Source organism: Struthio camelus, chromosome 6, assembly GCF_040807025.1.
Source record: "Struthio camelus isolate bStrCam1 chromosome 6, bStrCam1.hap1, whole genome shotgun sequence".
In the NCBI taxonomy this organism is placed as follows: domain Eukaryota; kingdom Metazoa; phylum Chordata; class Aves; order Struthioniformes; family Struthionidae; genus Struthio; species Struthio camelus.
The window spans coordinates 20297765-20316534 of NC_090947.1; the positions used below are offsets into that span (position 1 = coordinate 20297765).

Below are 18770 nucleotides of genomic sequence, written 5' to 3' on the forward strand. Positions count from 1 at the left end.
GGGAGGTGTGACTGTAAATTAAGTCAAACTGCAACCAAAACCAAAAATTATTATGTTTCCTGATTAAACAATCAGGTCAGTCATCTCAGGTTTAGTTTTGGACTCTTTTTTCATTGTATAGAGCACATCTTTTGCATTCCAGATATTGATAAGTACTGCTTATCTTTAATATATTTGCATTGTGATGACTTATTAGCACCTAATATTCTCAGACACATTCATTTCCTTAGAAAAACAGTTAAACAGACCAGGAATTGTTTTCTTCACTGGAAATGACAGCTTATTGCAAAGTAGATCTTTAACTCCTCACAGTTCTATTTTTATTCAACAATCTCAAGAGAGGGGTAAACAGTAAAACATTTGAAGTAATCTTAAAATAAGTGCCTTGTTTCCTCTGCTTTTTCGTGAAGCTTCAAAACTGGACAGTACATTCTTCACATCCATCTACAGGAATATGTGCAATAACATTTTTAAGAACATGTTGGCTTTGTGCACTTGCGTGCTCACAGGTCACAGCAGCAAAGCTACTGATTTAAGATCCCAAAAGTGTAAGTGATATGAACAAAAAATCTGAGCCCCAAAAATCACTGAATGATATCAAGCTGCACATGTGAAATTCCATCTTTGTAAATCACCTAAAGTGGTAGAATCAAAGCACAAATATCAGAAATATACATAAATGTTTATTCTAGAGTATTTAAGTAGTTGAGACTAATACCTGCAATACTGTTCTTAAAAAGAAAAAAGCACATTGACAAATGACACTTTCAATGATGGCTTTCATTGATTACTCTTCTAAATCAACTAAAACGGACAGAAATCACTCGATCATTAATTACTCAGTCTGCTACTGGAATGAAGCGTTCTCTGTTCCTTTTTAAGGGTACAAAACAGTCTGAGGGACAGGGTGGGTGGGACAGATAGGTCAAATTCCTTTTAATTAAACACAAACATTTTTAAAACAAGCTTCCTTTATTCATGTGCTCATGATGATTCTACAAAACATTTAATATCACCCTGATGATTTTGTCTCATCATTCTGTAGCTAAAGGAAAAAATTTGATCTAGTATTGCAAAACAAGCAGCTTCCAGGTCTGTAAATTATAATGGCTAGCTTAAGTTCTAATAATCTCAACTGTATATTTAGTCAAATATTTGTTCTCCTCTAATATCAATGGATGAGTGTCTCTAAGTTTAACTATCTATTGAGAATTAGCACAAACTATATTTAAAGAGAACATTAAGTATTTAATTGATTATTTCCACTTCAAACTAGTAAACTGAAAAAAGATCCATAAAGCTATTCTATTTTTATAGCAATTACTGTATTTTCTCCAGACAGTTAGCTTGCAGCTTCATATGAAAGAGTTCTTTGAAAAGCATACCCAAACTTGGTGGCAATATCATAAACTTGCTTTTCATGCTGAAGAACCTTCTCTCTGTCACCCTCAAAGAGTAAAGTAGCTACACACAGTATGTTGGGATCAAATCCTTTAAACTGCAAAAAGAAAAAAATGTTATGTCATAGCCTGTGTGGTAGAATACAAGTGACAAGTTCTTAATTTGCTTTTCAAGTACATACAGTGCACTCAGGCTGTTAAATGCTGTTGCATTTCAGAGAAAAGGAAAAACAATTTTTAAAGTTTGCTCCCCAAAACAATCAAGTTTTCTTTGTTTACGAACACCTCTGAAGAGGACAGGTTTGACTTAAATTACAAGCAAGAGTAGTCTTACTCAGCACAAGAACAAAGGCATTCCTTAGACACATATACAACTCCAGCAAAAACACTACTCCCTTGATAGGGCAAACACTTGCAAGCCCACCAAAGTGGCACAGAAACACCTCAGTCACCTTTGTTTCCCTGCCAAAACAAGCAGGATAAACACAACAGCTGGAAAACGAACAGTTCTTAAATGCTTTGAGCAATAAGGAGACACTTATATTCGATTATTCCATTAAAGTGTTAAGATGACAATGAGCATAAGTATGTTACACCGCTCTTGAAATAGCGGCATTAGTAGCATACCACAGGAAAAACTCTAAACCTGGGAAAGCATTATGGAAAGGAAGGAAATTAACCTTTAAAATTGTGCAGGGAGCATATCCCATCCCAGTAGAAATAGGAAGAAAACAAGTTGAAGAGGCAAGAGTCAAGTCTTCATGAGCAGCCCTTAAGAGCCTTATTTTCTCTACACTTTTCTGATTATTAATTAGATCCAGTGAATTACTAGAGTAGATTTCAGGAAGAATGGACAGAAATTAAGACTGGAACATTGGCTATATTTTATTCTGTACAGGGGCAAAAATTGACAATCTAGAACCATGTATTCCTAATATGTGTACTGACCTATAACAAGCTTTCAAGCTCTTTTTTTTTTTAAATCCTTCCCTTTCCAGGAGCATTCATCTCCATCTCCAATCTATTTGTGGTAACTTCTTGCTTAGGGCTTAAGTAATGTTATACAAAGCTGCATTAGTTGTTGAGAGATTCAAAGTAATCTTTTGTGTATCATAGTTATGCTGGGAACACTCCAGTTAACGGCCATTCCTTTCAAATACTTCCTTGACTGAACACATTAACTGTACTGCAAGTTAACTGAAGGTAACAGGAGCAAACAGTGAGGAGGCACAATATCTCATGGGTGGCTCAGTTCAACTGACAGCCTGAAAAGTCTACAGTCATCCCAGGCCAAGGATGTCCTAATTATTATTTCAGAAAAGGAATATGTCATCTCAGGAAAAGGACACCATGAAAATTATTGGGAAACAAAATACATCTCCCCAAGTAAAAGTCTTATTCATTAATCCCACAAAATGAGCAGAGCTAACATAAGTAGAAAGACTTACTACATTGATAAACTGCAAGAAGTATAAAGGTCTATTAAGGTGCCATTTACTGTCCTTCTCGGTCTAGAACCATTTGTATTTCATCTAGCATGCATTCTTTTTTCTACTCTATCTACTACAATGATCAGCCAACACTTCACAATTCTCTTCAAGAGGCATTGAAGAGACTGACGACAATGTGAACTGGCAGACAGGCAAAATACCTAGAGCATTTATGAACTAATGAACAGTCCCAAACTTTATGGAGTAAACCAGAAGGACTTTGCCCCTTTCTAATATATGTATTAATATAAACATTTAAGGTAAGAGTGAGCTGACACTACATAAATCTTAATGGCACAACATTTAAGTGAAGTACGTACATTTTTGTACTTTTGCTCTGTGATTTGGCAGTGTAACTCAGTGGCGAGATACTTTGCTTTGACTCCTCCATTTTCTTTCCCCCTACCCAAACAAGGAGGAATAGTAGCACCAGTTTCATAACATGCTGCATTAAAGCCCTCATACGTACATGACTGTCCAAACTCTGACCCTCCAAACCACACAGAAGTCTTCATATGGCAAGGGATCACAGTCCCTAAAGAGTCACACCACAAATTACAGGGAACAGTTCATATATGAAAGGTAATTGTGGGTTCCCAAGGACCCTACTACTCCTCTGCATGATGGAGTTGAGTATCTTGGTCCCAGGGCATCTGGGAATGGCAGCCACCTCAAGATCATCAAAAGTGTTCCTTTCTCTACTCCTGCCTCCCCTCCCAGTTGGGAGTTTTACTGAAGTAAGAGTTGCTTGTATACTCCAGAGGACTGACCCCTAGCATGAGAACTGCAAACTGGTCACTAACTTGGAGTCTCTGCATCAGTATTGCATAGCATATTTCATATTTTTCCAAATGTCTTCTTTCTTGCAGAGTTAAAATTGGAATTGTAATACAACTTTCCTTAGTAACTGATGCTTGTTGCAGTAGATACTGCTTACTAGGATTATGGTTTCAAAACTGATAAAGATCATGTTGCTAAAACCCTCATTACAACAACTTGGGGAGGGCAGGTGGAATTATTTCCAGGCCATCTCTAAACCTAACATGGTTTCCAAGCAAGAGAAGCCCATGGCACTTTCTGCTGAAGTGGCAGAAGCAGCAGAATCCTGCTCAAGAACACTCATGTTAGCCATTAAGTCTCTCAAGCAGGCCCACTCTCTGAAGATAATCAGTACTATCAGATTAGAATGGAATCTTTACCATCTGCTCCTAACAGGTATCCAAACATGGGATGATATAATTTTCTACATCAGAATACTTGTATTTGTGTAAGCTTCTTAGCAATTGTATTTTGGAAAAAAAAAAATCAGTAACAAGACAGGTTAGTTAATATAAAAGCCAAGGTGAAATCATTCTTGAACCTACTGATTCTGGATTAAAAAGAAGTATCTATTTGGATAAGTTCAAGAAAGAACAATCTGTGTGAAATTCAAGAAAAATATCTTGAGGTTCTTCCACGATTCTAGTTTAGTGCAACAACAAGGTAGGTTACAGCTTGACAAAATCTGGGAAGATAAGAAAGTTGTAAAGTGCTACCCCCACTCCACCAGTATTAATTTAGAGTTTACTGATTAGTTATGTATTTTGGTTCCAGTCTTGCTCTGTCACTTACTCATTGTTAGACAGGACACTTATCTACATACGTTACTGGGGAGAATAGCTCTCATGGAGCAACTGTTCAAATAGATAATCTCATTTTGGATTAAAACACTTTGAGATCATCCAATTAACTGGCACGCAATTTCCTATAATGTAGGGTCTGTTAAACTCAGCTGCACTGGAGACAGCACACCAAAATCTTGAATTCTGAGAACAGCATGCAAAGTTCCAAACAGTATTAAAACCAGAAATGGATACCTTTGTGATGTAGAATTTTTTCAGTCCATCCAAAAATGATGTAAAAATGGAAGCAACTTGTGGTTTAAGAGCATGACCTTCAGCAAGAGAAGTGGAAAAAGATGTATTTAGGCAAACGGTATTCTTAAAATTCTTAGTTCAACCAGCAAGCGAAGAAAATATGTTGGTAGGTAAAACCGCAAGAACCACTCGGACTTTGATTATCGTAATTGAAGGAACTTTTCACTCATTTAGAAAAATGATTTGAGCAGTTTTTATTAATTTTTAAAAGGCATGTGTGTAACTGCATGAATATTCCACTTAACACTTCATGCAGAGATGTAATTAAGGCTGACCTAGTTTAGATCTTCACAAGTACATGGAAAGTGTTTTTTTTTTTTTTTTTTTTAAAAAAAGCACTTCATTAGTTTTTATTCTCTAAAACAAAGCAAAAGCAGCGACCTTTTTAAAGTTATGCCAAAAACCACTGAAACCAATAGCCAAAAATGGTGCAAGTAAGGAGTTAAGCAATTTTTCCTTTAATGGTTATGTCACTTGTGCAAAATTTTCTACATAAAACTAGTAATTGCTTCCTTAATCACATACAGAGAACTACAATTACCAGGATATATAAATGGTGTCTTGGAGTCTGTTAAATTAACATCTCTGCCTCAGGACTGGGTTTAATTGAGATGAAAGCTTTTTACTATTTGTTCCATTGTTTTCAGTTACAAGCAACTTCTGAACTCCTGTAACTGCTTCATTTTAAGAGTCTTGCATCTGGCCTACATGCTGTGAGCCCAATTCATAAAAAAAGTTATGCACCATTTACATGATACTTCCTTCTAAAATACTTCAAAGTATTTCCTCCTGAATAAAGCATGAACTTCAGCAACTGATTAGCCTTCATTCCTCTTCAGAAAGAGGGAACTCCCTTGTATGCTATGCAGAGAAGAGCAAGCACACTTAAGCAAGCAAAAAACAGCACCAGATAAGGTAATGAAAGGACATGAACTAATGAATTAAACCAATCTGTAAAAGCAAGCGGATTTAAGTCTACTTAATGACTACAATAAAAACTTCTTAATTATCTCAACACACCTAAAACTCTCTCTCATGGGTAACCAAACAACCACCCTCATATCAAAGCTGCAAAGTAGAATATTGATTTTTTTCAGTGTTGGGTTTAAAGCTTGTAATTGGTCAGACCTGTTTCCAATTAAAAAGAAAGCACAAACTCATCTGCTTTCTGCTCTCAGTGTCCAAGAGAAATAGTGCCACATAAAAGATGGCCAGAGTAAGCAACAAGGCTTGCTGGATCAATTTTTTTTTTTTAACATATCTTAACATTCTGGGATCAAAAAAGTTCAACTTTCTCAATACCATCAGATTAACACCATTTAAAGTCAAGACTCATCACTGAGACTTCTATCCAAAACTGATTTCATAAATACCAACTCTTTCAAATGGTATTAAAATAAAGGTTTAACAGCAGTCACATTTCACATTTTCATCTTTTAGGCACAATCAAAATACCACAGTCTCAGCAAGAACTTGAAATACTGTAAACTATTAGCTCTTTACAGAGTGGAATTTCAAGGACTCTTCAGAAGCGTCTTGAGCTATAACACTACTTTTGTCAAAGTTCCTACAGTTTAACCTGATCGCTTCCCCTAAGCTGGGCTCAAGTACTATCACTCTGTATGTCTGACATTGTTCTGCTTCTGTATTTAAACTAGTTAAAACTTTTACCAAATCTTTGGGTTTACTATTCTTCTAGTAGCTGATTTTTATTTATATAGGCTTAGAAACTTAGACAAAAGCAAATGCCACAACTGCGTGCAAATACAATTAAGCTGTAGGCTTTTTTCTTTTAAAAATATACAGCTCACTTTTGACAAAAGTGTCTTCAACTCCATCCCACCCAAGCATAATCATTGGCACATTAGAATGAATATACATTTCCAAAATAAACTATTGCTTCTCAGGAATCTATATACTTTTTGACAAACTTATGAAATTTAAAGGAACCAACCAACTTACCTTCAAAGTAATAAGGTGCTTGTTACTACTACATACCGAATTTTCCTTTTCTGATGCCCGATTTCTCATAAGTGCTTTTAGCAGCTATGTGTTTCAAGTACTATAACACAAAAATATGATCTCCGTTCCTTCACTGCAAAACAGAGGTAGTACCTCAAGAATTTCAAAGTCCCAGGAGACTGGCTTATACAATTGTGATAAGAAGGGAAAGGTCCCAGAAGTCTTATGTATCTATATGCAGAGTATGGTTCTTTACTGACTGTTGTATCCAGTCTTGCTTTTCCAGAGAGGAAGACTGACTTTTCCAGACAGTAAGCATTACGGCACTGTCTGGAGCATGATCTTGGGCTTCATTGCTTTTTGTCTACTTTTGAAGGAAAAAGAATGCCAGATAAGACAGACTTAAGCTACTAAAAAATAAAGAGCCAGAAACAGAGGCTCATCTGAGACAAGAGGTATGAACTTACCAAACTGGAACTGTGCATTGTCCACAAGGCGAATTGATGCAGGAGCACATCTCTTGAGGGCAAAGTTACAGGAATTCAAGGGAAGAATTAAAACAGATTATAAACACAATTTTACTAAAACTCACGACAACCACATTTTCATTTAAAAATAACACAATCGTAAGTTTGGTAGCAGAGACATATGGCCATAATTAAACATTTTAGTTTTCATCATTGAAAAGGGGTAACCTTTTGCTCTTCTTCACTTGAAGAGCAACATCCATGAAACCTGTTCAGACATACTACATTGAAAATTTTCAGTTTAAGCTCAACTCTGGTTGAGCTTAAAAGTGGTTTTAGGTTTAACAGTATATACCCGCTTGTAGATACAACACAAACTACTACTGGTCTTCTTTGGAAGATATACCAGGTATCCCAACTAGAACAGTTTCTGTTGAAATCATTCTGTCTATATTGGGTAGGGATGTTTGTGAGGATGCTTTGGGGACTCAAAAGACTTAAGGTGACCTGAACTAAGGATGCTTAAATCTTCCACTGGATTGACTATGAAGTCTGCAAATATATTCCTACAGAAGTTAGAAAAAAAGAACCAGAGTTAAGAAAATCTTCAACCTTGTGTACCTCTCCTTGTGATATTATGTTTAAAAAAAAAAATCAAGTATCTTGCCCAATTTTCTTAAAAATACTAACAAGACAGACCAAAACTGATTTTAGATTTACCGACTTCCTGATAATTGTTATACTGATTTTCAGAATGTTCAGACCATATAATCTAAAAATATTATTCAAGTAACAAGCAGTAAGATTAGAGTCCCCAAAGCAACAAAACTCATGTTACAGGACAGTTACTAGGTATTTGGGATTCTCTCTAGGTTGGCTATTTAATTTTTTTTCCCCAGAAGAGAAATTAGGCTACTCTCACCCATTCCGACTGTGAGAATTAATTCTCACACAACAGCACAATTTATGCAAAGCACTTCAATGCTAAGTATCTGAAAATAGGCTAAATTATGTGAATCACTGCATTTCCTACAAAAGTGATTTTACATTTGAATTTAGTTACCACAAATTAGAGCTCCACTAAATTTAACTCTAGCATGGGAAAGCAACTGGCACTTATCAAGTGTGTTCTTTCTTTTCATCAGAAACTCCATGCCGATACAACATACCTATTTTTCTACAAGTCAGACATTTGTTTCACTTCTGTGTGGGTTTTTTTGCTTGTTTCTTTGAAGAGCCAGCACCTGCACTCCCCTTCCACCACACAAGATACAGACAAGGATCCACTGGTTATTACAAACACTGACCAAAATGCTACTACCCTTCAGACAACCCTGGAAGTTGATATACCAAAAACCTTTAGGAGAAGCACCTGAACAAAAGCAAGAGTGCCTTGCAAGTCAAAATTTAAAAAAAAAAAAAAAAAAAAAAAGGTCTTCTGCATACATGACACTACCTGTGACAGAAACCTTGAAACTAACAGGAGTCCTAATATGCATCCCATCACTGTGATATTTAGATTGAAGACCATGATGAAGCAGAGGAGGCTGTCCTTGCATCAGGACAGTATATTTGACTATGTTGGAGGTAGATACAGTGTCTTCTCAGGCAACAAGCTGCCTTTTCCCAATTTTCATAAGACAAAGCACAGCAGTGAAATACTAGTAGTTTGTACATGCATGATTTGCTAAAGCAAGGCAGACGCACTTAACTTTTTGTGTAAGACAGCAAACGTGGAAAGCTTTCCCTAACAACAACATTGGAGAAAGGTGCAATTTTGCCAACCTGGAACCACACCTGTCTTAATCTATAGCCAGTACTTAGACTTATCCTGACCTATGGGGAAGTGCAATTCAGGTCCCAGGCTACTCCTGTTACCCTAACTGTGCTAGCTGAAAACGTCACTGCCTCCAGTTTATCAACTGCTGGACGCTCCGTAATGATTTTGCTTCTGAATGAAGAATATTCGCATTCTCGGCAGAAATGTACAGTAAAGATGGGAAGTTTTTAGCCCTAACTACAAATACAGGAAAAACTGAGTACTAGCGTATGGCAATAGAATAGACGTCAACTTTTCCGTCTTTCAGGAAGGGTTGAGATTAGCCAGCAGCATAACTGAAATCTCTTGAAAGTTCCAAAAACAGAAGGAAGGATTACATATAAAAATAACTGAATTGTGATGAAAGACAGTTAGTGTAGTGCTATTAAAGGCAAGGCTTCCTTTATACACATAAATATCCACATAATACATAGCCTTTAGAACACAACACAGCAAGATCTCATTAGATTCAGTGACATGAAAAGAGTAGATATACACTGACAAGCAGTTACACGAAATAAGATGGCTCATATCAGAGGGATATATTCTGACAGAGCTTCAGCTAACTACTATATGACAGGGGCTGGGAAGACTTTCCCTCCAGGCATTTTCAACAGAAGACCTGTCAGACAAGTCAAGTCTGCATTTGATGACTATACTTCCTGTTCCTTTTGATGATAAAATCAAGCACAAAATAGTTTAAGGCTAGAAACATTCTCATTCTAATACAGTTACTACTGTAAGAATATCTATAACATTATTGTTCAAAAGATTTCAATTTTGTCATTTCTCAATCCAATGGTAGCCATAGTCTGAAGATCCAGAGATCAAGTCAAGTATTCGGTATATTATGGCAATTCAGAAAAACAGTGAAGATAAGTTAATCAAGTTGCTTGCCAGAGATCAATTTTATGTTGCTATGTCAAAAATACATTGATTCAAAATCAGTGAAAAGTGATTATGTTCTGTCATTAGATGGTGATTAAAACCCGCATCTGGGTCCAATCTGGATTCTGCATTGCACAGAAGCCTGGAAACCAGTAAGAACAGCTACCTTTCATTAGGCTAACAGGTCATACATATGTATACATGCTACATCACGTAGTCTGAGATTGTCATGTCCAGTTATATACTAAGATGCGCAACCAACAAAAACATGACAGATTGCCTGAAATTTGAGCAAGTCTTCATCCAGTCACATGGCACAGAAGCACTCCTCTGTCACTTGATTTGACATATTCACCCCCATCACATGCTTATGCATATTTGGTCACATGACAAAAAAGGGCACAAGAAAGGAGAATTAAGAAAATAGCTGGCCAGGCAGGTTGACAGAATAGGTGGGATGAGTTTTTATGGGACCGATAACCTACAACGTGCAGGTTGGTTACTCTTACATTAAAGTGGACCAATACAGACAAACCATAGCTTTTCAGATAAAGATCATTGTAATTACTCCCACGATTGATGTGAGCGGGCACAGAGAAAGGAGTAAGTAGTCTAGGATTAAGTTGATTATGAAACAGCAACAGAAGTTTACGAAAGGAACGTAAGTGATGAATACTGCCTTTTTCTTCCCTTTAAGCCCATAGGGGGATAAAAGACAGTAGCTCCTTAAATTGACTTAAACTGTTGGCTGGCCATATAATTAAGTGTTCCCAGTCCGCTTAGGTACCATTAAGAGGAAGGACAAGCACCAACAGTGGAAGTATGTGACAGAAGAATTGGCAAGTGCTGCTGACCAGCATACATATCATTCACATACCAGTTTGAACATCTGGCTTGGAACATTAAATCTTTAATTTAGATCCATCACTGGAAAAAGCATAAAGCTGTATTTAGTTTGGCAATAATTAAAACATTCTGAAATGCCTTCCCCAATTCAAGGTGTATTCTAGTATGCCCAGAAGTGATTTGGTACGTTTTATACACAGCTAAGAAAAAGTTAGTCTAAGATCATGAAGAAAGTGACTATACATTGCAATATTTGCTTGGAAGCAGAGCCATGAGAAAAAGCATTAGGACATATTGGACACTTACAGCCAAGTTTCACCACCTGAAGCCTCTTCTCCTATTGTTTGACCACACTATTAAGAAGGTTCTATTTAAACACTGCGGTGCAAGCACAATCTCAACTGAAAACATGCAGCTCATCTGAACAGGTCACTGGTCTGCAATAAATGTTTTCTATTCCTGTAAGCATAGGCTATATCCTTCCATTGCATGACTTTTGTTCCTATATCACTTCGGACCCATAAATCTCGCTACTCTTTACAGAAATTAAGTTGCAACATACAAATAAACACTGCTCCCTTCTACATATTCCTGAAGGAATCTGAGGACAAAACTCTCCACCGATGGAGAGAAAGCCAAATTCTGCTCTGGGATATGCTAATAACTCCCACTGAACAAGCCATCAAAAGGCACATCCATCATTCGGCTCAGTAGCTGTCTAAATGCAGAACCTGCTCATTCCTCAGATGGATCATTTTGGGGAGCCTCACAGACCATACACACTTATTGACTTCCACATGATCTCAGATCTTCGTTTACCAATTGCTAGAAGGTGGCAGACCGGAGCATCAGCATATCCCTAGCGCTAGACTCAGGACAAGACCAGAATCAGCGTACTTGCACAAAGTCAACACATAGCTTCTCTTTACCTGCTTTGCCACTTCTCTTAAGCAGGCCACCCCTCTTTCAAAGTTGGGGAAGACCACAGAGCCATACTTCTGGTACTCAGGGACTGGGCGAATCTTTATTGTAACTTCAGTAACCACTCCAAGAGTTCCTTCAGGGAAAAAGAAAAAGTAGACAATAAAGTGCTGGAAGACACTCGTCTCAGAAGTTACCCAACTTCACAGCAACTGTTTACCAAGAAGTTATAAGTTAATCTGAATTTTGAGGGCTTCTAATTTATAACTGAACTGCTAGATTACTTATCCCTGACAATTTACATAGTAAAAAATCTTACCAGCTACCCTCTAAATCACAGGGTTTGTTACTAGAAATATAGGGTAACTCCATAGATCTGTTCAGAGTTGCATAACTTCAAGGCCCTAATTAAGGTCTCAATGTGTTATCACAACACAAGAAATCTATGCCTGTAGAATGTCACCCATAAACACACTGAAATCCAGTGTTGCATGTACTCATATCAAAGTCATTACAGAAGCTGAATTAAGATGCAGTTATATAGTATTACTGTGCTTATACCTTCAGATCCCATAATGAAGTGATGGATGTCAGGTCCTGTTGACATGCGAGGTACTTGACAGTTTTTTTCTACTATTCCTCTAGGAGTTACCATTCTTATATGAATCACCTGTTTAAAACAATATACAGTGACTATACATTCTAGCATTAAGCAAAGATTTTTATTTTTATTTTTTTACACGAGAATACTCATTTATTACAAAATGCATGTTAAGCTTGATGTAGTTCAGCTTTGTAGGCTTTAAGTGTTCCGTAGGCTGCCCCAAGAACTTGTGGGATAACCAGAGAACTGCTAATGTTAACAACCGTTATTTCTAATGCAATATAATTTGCCAACACAGATTATTTCATTAATGGTTAGGGAAATAGGAACAAACGGTTGACCACAGAGATAGTCAGAGCTGCTTTGTTTCTCTCCGTGTAGACAGTGCCTCTTTGTATACTAGGATTTGAATCTAGGATATGCATAGTGCTTCAGAGGAAAAAAGGGATTTTGAAGCAGAAGGAACACACTTTCTTGCCTAAGTTATACTTTAAAACTGCTGCTTGATAGAGAACGCAAGTCTGATTCAGACATCAGTTGCTACAGAAAGATATTTCTACAGGAGGAAAGAGAGAAGACAGCTTTGTGAAATGGATTATCAATATTAAGTTTGCCATAAGCCCAACACATACGTAAGGCTAGAAGGTTTAAATATTTCATTCCAGGTTTGTTGCTTCCAGCTTTATTCATGAACTTCCAATACAGAGCATTCATATTTTTCACACTGCATTCAATTTTTTCATAGCAAGGAAGGATATACTTTGCTCCATTTGAAGGCTTTACTGAAGTTACTGAATTTCCACTAACGGCTTTAAAACTTTCAAGCACAGGTAGCTAAATCATTTTCATCTTGTTCCGAGTTACTCAAGAAATTTGTTAAATGCATTTTATGAACTGCTGATTCCATAATAAGAAGGTGGATTTTAAGCAGCTTATATAACAGCTCATTTCTAGATAAAAAGTTTTCCCCTAGAAGGTAAACACTTCCCCTTTCTCACTGGGGCATTAAGAGACTCATGAACTGCTCTGAATCAACTTCTGAATATATTTTCTCCCAATGACAGTTTCAGAAGCTAAGTTTTAGCTTGAAGTTTAGTCTCATGACAGAAAAGCCTCCTGCCTCACGTCTCTTAAGACCAGCAAAACTCCACTACACAGTTACACTTCAGGAGTAGGCACAGATGATACTTTAAGTGCAAGTAGTTTTTGTTCAAGTCACACCTACTGAATACAATTTAGTTCCTGCCAAGCTTACTGACAGGAAAATGTTATGTCCGTACACAGAAAGACACATTTGAACTATGAGCTGATAAGAAAGCCCGAGCTGATAACAACACAGTGCCTCAGCATGCCATGGGAAGAGAAAGGAATGAAAAAGAGTCATGGGTGTGGAAGGGTTCTTCAACCTAATGGACAATTAGAAAAGGCTAAGAAGATTAAGCCAAAAAAATAAGGCAAAGTCTGAACAGTGATGTGCTTTGCTTTTATTCATTAGAACACAAAAAGGTAGTTTTTAAAAATAAAAAATATGCTTAAAGATTACTTGTCCCAATATTTTAATGCTTAAAAGGGATTTAAGGGCAGACTACTGCCATTTCCCTTCCCTTGCTTCTTTCCTCATCACTGCTGCATACCATGTGGTAGCATACAATTTAGCAAGTGTGTGCCCACAGGGTTAATCAGATCGGCTTGCTGATTTGAAAAGCTAATAGCTCAGTGAGGGGAGGAAGGTGGAAAGAACTAGCTTGCCGGCAGAATGAGCTGATCCAACCAGACAACTTCAAGAACACACAGATAAGACTGTACTTTGAAACCACCCTAAAAATAGACTAATCACAAGTTAAGGCAGGATCAGTCACAGACAGCACTAAATGGTGAAGGATGGCAGAGTCAAGAGAAGGAAACAATTGCTTAAGCTAGCCACTGAGTACTAAAAAAACGAAACAAACCAGTTCTTCAGATCAGCAAGAACAATTATCAGTACCAATAAAAAAAGCAAGCAAACAAGTATCTCAGACAAAATTTGATGCCAAGACCATATCACTTGATAATAGAACTGCAATTCACCCTCCCTTTTCCCTCACTATTAGTCATTAGAAAAGTTAAACCTTCAAGCAATCAATAGATTTATTAGAACAAGCATTGGAAATATTTACCAGGTCTTCAATGTTTCCATAGATGTTTTTTTTCATGCCTGATGCTCGTGTTGCTACCCATCCTCCTAGGGAACTGAATTCCATGGAATCTGGCTCATGGCCTGTACAGAAGCCGCTTTCAGCAAGCTGGAGAAAGGAAACAACATATTCCACACAGAGCCTGCGTTTGCTCAGTACCCCAAGGCTCAATAGTTTAGTTTAGGGATTTTTTTTTTAAAATACAAACAAGTATCCTGAACACACACACACACACACCCCTCACTATTCAGTCACAAATTTATCAGTTGTGCTTTGATTAGTTAAGCACAGTTAAGCGCAATGCAAATTGATTCTGCTCTTACTGTGCATATGCTGCACTATATATCAACTGATAATACTCCTCCCCCACATTTTAAAACCAAAACCGCTATTGTTTTTAAGAAGGTACGATTCAAACGCATATGGAAAAAATAAGTAACTGCCAACTTTATACAAACGTTGCCAATAAATAAGGCATTTAATCTCTTGTGCTTTCTATCCTAATGTGATACGCAGCATGTTTACAGAAAACGTGACCAAATTGCCTGTACTTAATTCTCTCAAGGAGTGATGTGTTTTAATATACAGCCATCTGGCTGGGCTTCCTGTATGCAATGCTGTCAGCTATTTGTTATGCAGATCATGCATTCCTGTACATTAAATAGTCACTTGTTTCTCATTTTTCTGTATTAGCTTGGCTTTGCCATCTGCACAGCACCTGAGGTTTACTGAATGCCCTTAGAATTGCAACACCAAAGCAGTCCAACAAAAATAGAGATCCAGCAGTCTGGCATTGAATAACTGTATTAGTGCAGACTGGTGGTCTCAAATGCACTAACTGTTATAGTCTAGGTAGATATAGGTACAACATATACAGAAGAACATAGCTAATGATCCATGTCTAAAATGGTTCTAGCTTCAGTGATTCAAAGTCACTTCTGTGTAATGTCCAGCGATTCACCCAGTTGACGGCCCTTTCTCTTACCAGAGATTGTGGCTTTAGATCCTTATTGGTCAGATATTAGGAAAGGGTTGAAGCCTGAACTCTCCTCATTCCTCATAACAAGAGGTTTTGCTTGTCACAACTTACCAATTTGCACAAGTTGTGTAAGGACAAGCACAGCAAAAGGCAATACTTTCGAAAACTTAACTATGCACGTACAATGCAGTTGGTCCAAACTCCCAATGGAGTTTGCAAATGGCAAGATCACTTACAGGACAGGAAAGGAACTATGCCATGTACTTTCCAAATACAAGAGATTGCCAGCATAGCAAGATCATCCAGAAAGCATGAGCACATAGTAGCTTTTCCCTACAGAATCATAATCTGATGGATAATGTTCACTACAGAAACAGCAAATATTGTTCCATCTTCATCACCCTTTCTTCACCTCTAGCCTTTATTTACCACCTATTTTTTTCATGTTCTGCTCTGGCATAAGAACAAGCCACTTCAGCAGCCTTTCAGAGTTCATCGCTGTAGCATCTGGAGTTATGAATCTTCTCATATCACAAAACGGTGTCTTAATCACGCTGCAATCAGTAGCTAGATGGACAAACGTGTGAAGCATACACTAACTGAATGTCCCGTTACAACTTTTATGGCCAAACTCGTCAAAAATCAAGTTCTCAGTCTTATTTCCTTAGAGTACAGTTCTTGATTTTAGTTACTGTTAAAAAGCTTAGAATATCTGTAAATCAGATAGCATAGTGGTTAACTTAAGCACGCAAAGAACAACAAGGAATAGAGAGGAAGACAAACCTTATGGCAAAGTATCCTAGGTAATGCTGGTAAAGCCACTTAAACTGGACTTTCCACTTACGGCAACAGAACTGGATTCCTTTCCTTGCATGCTCATCAACATTTCATGTTTGTACTGTCTCCTGGTACATAGTGAAGAACCAAACTAAGATCCCTTGCTACTGCTGCTAATATAGCCCAGATTTAAAAAAAATTCATTCTATTCTTAAGTTCACTTTTTGTTTACTACTGCAACATTAAGTTTTTCTGAAAAAGCCTTTTCCATTTTGACTGTTACTCTAGTGGAAACTCACGACAATTCCATTTTTCCTCAAGCCTCCAGAATCCGATGTCTTCCCTTCAAGTCTTGCCCATTTCTTCTAGCTGTATTTGTCACATGTTCACAAGTACTCACCTTTACTCCAGTGACGTTGGGCTTTCTACCCTACTTATCTTACTCATGCCACCCTCTTGCGAGAAATCCTTCTGTGCACTGACAGCCTCCCATTCTACAACTCAAAGCTTAAGGCTAGCAAGTTACAAGCCAAATCAAAAAAACTTTTGGGTAGTTTTCTTTTTGCAGTGTCCAACTATGTATTCCCAGTTCCACCTGTATTTCAGTTGAAGTTTGCACTGGCAAAAACTACACTACTAGTCATAGTTATGCCTGGATTATACTAGACAGAACAAGTACAACTAGCAGTCCTAGTCATCACATCCCACTCATTAAAAGTTTTGTAATTCAAATATGCATAACAACCTCTAAATATAGGCACACTTTAAAGTAGATAGATGTTCCAACCCTGTATTCATCACTCATTGAGGGGGTCGCATTGAAGCTCCTAGGGTACTCAGTCATTCCGTATGCTAAAACCTTTGTATGAACACAAGTTCATATTCAATATGAAACAAATTGACAGCCAGTACCCTTTTACATAGCTGAGGGAAGCCTGACTGAAAACAGTTTAGTTTCCCGATCAAAAAGCAGATTCAAATTAAAGAACCACAACAGTAGTATTTCAACTTTGAAGAGCCATAATAGGCAAAGGAGCATTGCGCCTTACTCTAAGTGATAGAATAGTAGTGAAATACCAGAAACTACCACCCTAGGAAAAGAACTTCATTTAAAATTAAGGGAATATACTACTTGCATTTTAATTCTAACCTTTTAAAAGAAACTAGTTTGGCAAGGTTAAAATACTGCATTGAACTATAAAAGAGAATATAAAATAAGAGGCATGAAAGGCCGTTTTTCTCATCATAAACTGCTCTGTTGGTAAAGCCTGACAAGTCTTCCTCCCTTCCCCCCACCAAAAAAGGGAGGGGGGGGGGTGAAAAAACAGCTGTTCAAAAGAAACTTTAAGCAAATTTTGGCATATTTGTAAATATTTGTAGGTACTTCAAAAAGTTTAGATGACATACAGCGGCCAAAAAAGGCAAGTCCTAGAATCCAACAGGTTTTATGAACAGAATGGTGCATCCTGAAGAATAGCAAACATCTGCAGCTTGCTTGATTATAGAGGAACTCTGAGAAAGACCCTGAGACAGTGCTGTGACTTGTCTGATAAACCAATTGAGAGTACCTAAAGATCACTTAGAAATGACTAATTTTCCATTGGATCCATGTTTTGGACTACTCTACATCCTTCCCTCAGCTCTCCTCTAGAACTTTAAGCAGCATTAAGTCTGCTATACTGCTATACGCCCCAGCCTTTCTGAGGAAAATACCTCTGGCCAAAATATCTAAAACATGCACCATAAAATGAAAACTCATACTTTCCCTGGTCTGTAACTATCTGGTAAAGCATTACGCCTTGTAATCACAAAAAAGGCATAGCTAAGATCAGCAAGAGGAAGCACAGTATTGCGTCCTATGAACTGTCAACTTATTACTGCACATATGTTCCGTGGACGGAGCTAACAATAGTTTTGATTCAAAAACGTAAGTGTGTGTATATATATATCTCAAATACAGCATCCAGTCTGATATAGTCCATAACCATGTTATCTAATGCCTAGTAGACTAGAGCCTGCAAGAAAATACACAAGAATTAAGTCACAATTCAATGATTTAGACAAGATATGAGAAGCAACTTTAAGGATGATATGAAGAAACACTGCGTGACAAGTTTAAAATACCCGTTTTTCCAAATCTTGTCCAACAATGCCAGCTTCTACGCAAGCTGTTAAGTTCTTCTCATCTATCCAGAGAATCCGATTCTGTTGAAAAACAATCAAAATTAAGAATCAGTGCTAAAGATTTGTTTACTTGCTTCCATAACACTATGACCACTACACCTGCTCATTAAATTTAATACAATTGTGCTTGCAACAGCAGTGGAAGCTGAGCTCCCTCATCCGCTCATACAGCTACACAACAGGTTACAATATGTATAGTCACTATTATAAGTGGATATAAACAACATTAGACTTAGTCATAATTTACACTGGGAATGCTTAGAGAAGCTATGCAGAAAGGCCAGAAGAAAATAAGTCAAAGTTCTTATAGAAATGAAAGAGTGATTTTTCACAAGTAAAACAA

General features: G+C 37.3%; 1 protein-coding gene across 5 annotated transcripts in view; it reads right to left on the minus strand.

The window, feature by feature from the left end:
• The window catches only part of AGPS (alkylglycerone phosphate synthase), a 101220-nt gene that overhangs the window by 16501 nt on the left and 65949 nt on the right, over window positions 1-18770 (minus strand). For all 5 annotated transcript variants that reach the window (XM_009672641.2, XM_009672648.2, XM_068948436.1 and 2 more), the window contains 7 exons: window positions 18368-18448; window positions 14470-14595; window positions 12271-12379; window positions 11718-11845; window positions 7236-7287; window positions 4747-4823; window positions 1386-1498 (listed from right to left, as the gene is read on the minus strand). In XM_009672641.2, the coding sequence (XP_009670936.1) occupies window positions 1386-1498; window positions 4747-4823; window positions 7236-7287; window positions 11718-11845; window positions 12271-12379; window positions 14470-14595; window positions 18368-18448 (686 nt within the window). The remainder of the gene's footprint in view (window positions 1-1385; window positions 1499-4746; window positions 4824-7235; window positions 7288-11717; window positions 11846-12270; window positions 12380-14469; window positions 14596-18367; window positions 18449-18770) is intronic.